The 5,608-nt window shown below is 40.4% G+C and overlaps 1 protein-coding gene across 2 annotated transcripts in view; it reads left to right on the forward strand.

The window, feature by feature from the left end:
• The first annotated feature begins 4,297 nt into the window (after positions 1–4,297).
• The window catches only part of gabrb4 (gamma-aminobutyric acid type A receptor subunit beta4), a 76,433-nt gene continuing 75,122 nt past the window's right edge, over positions 4,298–5,608 (forward strand). The window contains exon 1 of one of the 2 annotated variants that reach the window (XM_024265888.2): positions 4,298–5,588. In XM_024265888.2, the coding sequence (XP_024121656.1) occupies positions 5,509–5,588 (80 nt within the window). In that variant the 5' untranslated portion in view covers positions 4,298–5,508. The remainder of the gene's footprint in view (positions 5,589–5,608) is intronic. The other variant, XM_024265887.2, reaches the window with a different exon arrangement.

The following is a 5,608-nucleotide window of genomic DNA, read 5'->3' on the forward strand; positions in this document are numbered from 1 at the left end:
TATCCTTCATGATCAATGTTCAAATGGTTAGCACTTCCGTGAATTAAAAAGGGACGCCATCCATACGTCACCACCAAATCTGAGTCTGTGATTGGTCAAAATTTAACTGGTTTATCTTTTGACACATGCACAAACACATGTTTTTTTATGTTACATTCAAAGTGGACTTTAAAAACTTGCGTACCGACACGAGGACATGAGTTTTGGACATGGAAGCCTGCACCTTTTTACATTGGAAGTGGCTGCTTGAACAAGCATTTGGTGTGAACGTAGTACAATAGGAAATTGATACCAACAACAAACTAACACTGGATTAAAGTGATAGGCATAATGCCACACAGCAGTAATCCAATCCTGGTTAACAAAGGGAATTCTGTGGATATATTGCTTTATTATGGAGACCCAGTTCACGAATTCCCCCAACACATGAACGTTAAATACACTCATTAAGTCACACAAATATTTACTTGTGTCACAGACCGATGGAGAAGCTGTGGGAAAAGTGGATGAACCATGTAGGGACATCACTAAACACATCAGTTAAATGCATCGTTTGTTACTTAGAGTCGATTAGGCTGTTTGACAGATATAAACAGCAGGAGGAAAAAAGCAAGTGACTGTAAGGCACCAATGCATTAACCATGTGATGCTATTTATATCTGAGGAGCAAGGGTGACCCAGTAACTCACATGTTATGCAACATGTGGATATAAGGGGGAAGAAAAATGCGTGGTATGTGCATATTCTAGAGACGTGGACATCCTTGTCATAAATGCCAATTATAGTTAATTGCGGTAATCAGGCAAAGTCGTGGATGGTATCAGGGCTGTCAGTAAGAGTGGATTTAGTGGAGAGTAGAGTCGGAATGCCAAGAGATGGACAACATTGAGAGCATGCTGTTAATAGGTCCCGACATATGGGTACCCATGACACTGCTGCATTGTGACTGTCTTTGAAATATACATGTACACACACTTACATACATGATTTAGTCACATATAATGGAAAATATGGCCAACAATGCAAAGTAATATCAAGGATTGAATTGGCTGCTCTTGTGTTGGCTTCTTCAGGACAGTGAGAGGACTGTCTTCTTCATGCTTATTAAGTTCCATTGAGACAAAACACATCTTCTGAACAGCACACAACTGTTCTGCAGCCATGGCTGCCAAGAAGAAGACATGAAGACTGGCAAACCCCGGCAGCTGCTAGCAGTTTATTGGAATGTTAGAAACCAGAGCAGATGTTTGCATTGTCAGCACAAACAAGTCAGCTTTTATTCTGGAAAAAAAAAAAAAATCAAATATTCAAATAAAAAACAAATCTCAAAACGTTGGGAGTATAAAACAAACAAGAAATGTCAAATTAGCTTCAATATTAATTCATCTTTCTTTTTTTCCATTTGGTGGCAAATGTTCTCATAGAGTGCAACCATCTACTAACTGCTCCTGTAATGCTACGGACACACCAGCCGTGTGAATGTGTTTAGCCCATGATGTTCACACTGAACAAGCAGGGAGGGGCTTCATCTTATTATTTTGTTCTTCTGCTTTTTATTAGCTCATGTCCGTCACCCGGAAGAGGTTTGGTGCGAAATGTCAAAGCGGTACAAATCTGGTGAATCTTACTCCAGGCTTTTTCTTTCACAGCTCTATTTTGATATACAAAATTACGAAATACTTGGGGTCATAGAATTCCAGCTGGACACAAACCGCAATTATTAATTTCTCCTTGGTGATCAATTTTCAAACAATTGGCACTTCCATGAAGTAAAAGAGAAACCAGTCATACGTCACTACCAAATGAGAGTCCCTGATTGGTCAAAGTTTAACCTGGTTTAACTCGTAATGTACGCAGAGCCTGAAAACGGTTGTAGAAATTTGCAGAGCTATGTGTGAACATGAGAGTTTGAACGTGGAGACCCAGAACACGAATTTGCAAGACTTTTATGGAGAATGGTCGCTTGAACGTGCATTGAAAGGGTAGTGTGAATGTCGTCATAGACGCATCAAACCCAAGAACCATTGTCAGGTCCCTGACTGATAGAATCATTTGGTAGCAAAAGAAGAGAAAAATAAATTCATGTTTAATGCAAGGCTGCAAATTTCCCTGAAGTTCCTCTTTTTGAGATTGAGATTCAATGATGATTAGATGGAGGAAGCCTTTGGTCCCAAACACATTACAACTGTTGTCTGAAACTTCCTCTTACCAATGGGATAACATTCAAAGTGTCTATAGTATTATTAACTTCTTGGTTCTTGTACTTAGGCCTTCACTTTTACTCACCACACTCTGTCAATCGTTGAGCTTCTTACTTTTCTCCATTCTGATGTCTCTATAGTTTTTGGCTTTGAGTCTATAACTTCTTTGCTGTTTTTCCACCATTACTATGTCCGGTTGGTTGCCTATTACCAGTGTGCAATCCATCCATGCCATTTCCTCTCTGTTTCCTTCTTGTTTCTAGTGTCTATAAAACCAAACTGGAGCAAAAATAGGTTAAAATATGACAACTAAAAGTGCACACACTGGTAGAAAGTCTCTTTGCATATTTTGCAGGTTAATAACATAAAGTGTTGTTGCCATAAATTAATGTAACAGGTTAGCAAGTAATGTTATGCTTTTACACACCTGGCAAAACAATTTTTGTAATGTTTTTTTTAAATTAATTATTCTTGATTTTTGCATTCTTAGGCTATTTAACCATTTAACACCCAACATGTTGTTGCAACATCTGAATAACGGACGCTGTATGACGTACTATAACTCCTCGACTGTTCACACAGTCAACGTGAATCAGCTGATTCTGATACAGAGAAAACTGTCTTTTTTATTGGCTTTGCACTGAAATGCAACACATAGTGTTGGGCGATAGGCAAAAAATTGTATATCACGATATAAGTTATTTTATATCACAATAACGATATATATATCACAATATACCACAATTAAGTAAATTTTCAGTTATTCTGAGAAAAAAAATGTCAAAAATGTAATTACTTAATTTTCTCTGACTTTATTTTTTCAATAAACATGTATCTGAATAGTTATAAATGAGAAACCTTTTGTAGAAGTGCACAACAGTATCAAGTGGAAAAACACTTTTGCAATTAAGTTCAGCAATAAATACAAGAACGATAGAAGTAAAATGGCATGTTAGACACTTTTCTATCGCCCACATGATATTTATCATCACATCGCCCAGCACTAGCAACACGTGCAAAACTGCGTTTCTCTGCAACAGAATCTGCTGATTTTATGTTGATTGTAACACTTCACTACCGGGAAGTAGTGCATATCAGCGCAAGACGCTTTGTCTGCTTTAGAACCCATTAAAAGTTGTGTAAAAGGTTAAAGACACGGTCAACACTGTCTACTTTTGAATGGTTACGTCATGTTACCCAAACCCAAAGTTGTAAAAACATATCATTTTTTCTGTAAAATCTTCAAAATCAAGTCACATTTAATTTCTCAGTTTGATATGGTCATTTTTTTCAATTATTTTGAATGTATGAATCATTTTATTGTGTATTTAAATGTGCAAAAAACAGTTTATTCCTTACCTAAGTTTATCTTTGCCATCAAACCTGCTTAGTTTCGCCTCGCTGCAAACTCTCGAGATCCTACAAGTGACAACTGTGATAACCAGGCTGACTTGGTGGCAGATCATGTTTTGCTAAGTACTTCGGGTGTCGAGTCTCAGTCAGTCATGGTGTAAACCTTTGACATGTGTAATTGCAATGCCAGTCTATGGAACATCACTAATGACTGCAGAGTGGTTGCAGAAAGCTCCTCCTCCAATTTAAACACCCACAAGTTTATAAAGTTTATGAACACCAGACATTTTTTAATGTATTTTTGCAGATGATTAAATAAATTCCTTTGTGATGCTTCAGAATCCTAAACAGATGTTGAAGATTGAATTGGGATTGGTACCCACGTTGTGCTCAGTCGTTTCAGTGCATGGTAGCGCGCGGTGTTCCCTGCATCCTTCCAGCAGCAGGCTTGCATGGCACATCAGATGCTGTCTGCTTTTGTCCCACTGACACCACAGTGGTGACAGCGCTGGGTCTACTCCTTCAAATGAGCCTTTGCGCATAACCTTCGAATCATCACAACTGCATCAGTGCTGGCTGGGTTGCTAAGCAACTGGACAGCACAGAGATCCCTGAAGAAAACCGCCTCCTCTGTATGAAACATAAGCTTGTGTGAATCTTGTGATTCTTCAGAGGATGTTTATGTTTTTGAAAGCTTCGTTTTTGTTTTGATTTTTCTTCTAAAAGTAGTCCCTGTTTTGGCGATTATTGAAAAAAAGTGGTGCAAATTGCGTGACAACGCAGCATCCTTTTGCGGGAGATTTTTAGCGCAACAACAGCCTGTCGCTAAGGAATTCACCTTAGGTGTCCCCCCTCTCCCCCCCTCAGTGGGACATTATTTTAATTTAAACTAAGCTCGGAAAAGGGGGAGGGAAGAAAGCTAGAGATCCCCCCTCTCCCTCCCACCCTCCGACCCCCCCTCCTTCCGTCATGTCTCCTTGGACACTGGTCGTGCGTTTTGTGGAGAAGACGACCGCGCATATGAACGTGTCCAACAGCCATTTAACGCAGCGCAGCGCGCGCAGGATTACTTTTCCAAACAGCGTCTCTGACATGTAATCCGGCGTGGTGATACATCTGCGTATCAGGGGGACATCCATATTCCTCAGCATCTATTTTATTCTATTTATTTTTATTCCATCAGAGAAGTGATATAGCCTGCTCTGACGTCTGCATCAGATATTACCCACTGCTTTTTTTTCCTCCTCCAATGTGCATTTTCCCCTCAGTGGCTTTGCGCTGATCTACATCATCAGCAGCAGCAACGAGGAGGAGGAGGAGGGGGGGAGAAAAGAAGAAGAAAAAGAAGAAGAAGAAAAAATTAGGAATGACAATTTTCCCTTTTTTGAAAGCCACCGCTCCCCTTCAGCCGAGCAGCATTTCCTGCGTAAAGACGCATCTTTGAGCGGCATCGCGCTGTGGAGGAGACTGGCGCTCGCTGGAACCATGCCTCTCCTGCAGATTTGGACTGGGAAATTTCATCCTCCAATTTGACTGTCAGGAGCTCAGCCATTCCCGAGAGGAAGAACACTTGTCATCACTTTTAAAAGTATTGTGCATGCTGTTTTTTCCCCTCTCCACTACCACCACCACCACCACCACCACCTCTCTTATTTCTGAGCAAGATGTCTGATCTCCTGGTGTTGGTCGAGGGGCTCTGTGACCTGCACGGATTTCCATAGCTGGGGGGGAAACAGCGGGGGCCAAGTAGCAGATTTGTGAAGATTGAGAAGCCCAGAGTGATGAAGGCACCGCATGCGTCGATGTAGATCAGTGCATCCATCCTCTTTAATAGGCAGTTCTTATTATTCATATTATTTGTTAATTGCCAGGTTTTACTTTGTGCATTTTTGTTTGAGGGGGAGGACCGCTGGACTGGTTGGATTATAAAAACTATATCTAAGGATTTGTGGAGATGTTGGGTCGTCAAGAAGATAAATTATGTGGAATTTTCTCTGCTCTGGCGGCTTTGTCCTTCGTCTGCTTTGTGCAAAGGTAAGAAAATGTTTTGTTTG

This window comes from Oryzias melastigma, linkage group LG14 (genome assembly GCF_002922805.2).
Source record: "Oryzias melastigma strain HK-1 linkage group LG14, ASM292280v2, whole genome shotgun sequence".
Taxonomy (NCBI): Eukaryota; Metazoa; Chordata; class Actinopteri; order Beloniformes; family Adrianichthyidae; genus Oryzias; species Oryzias melastigma.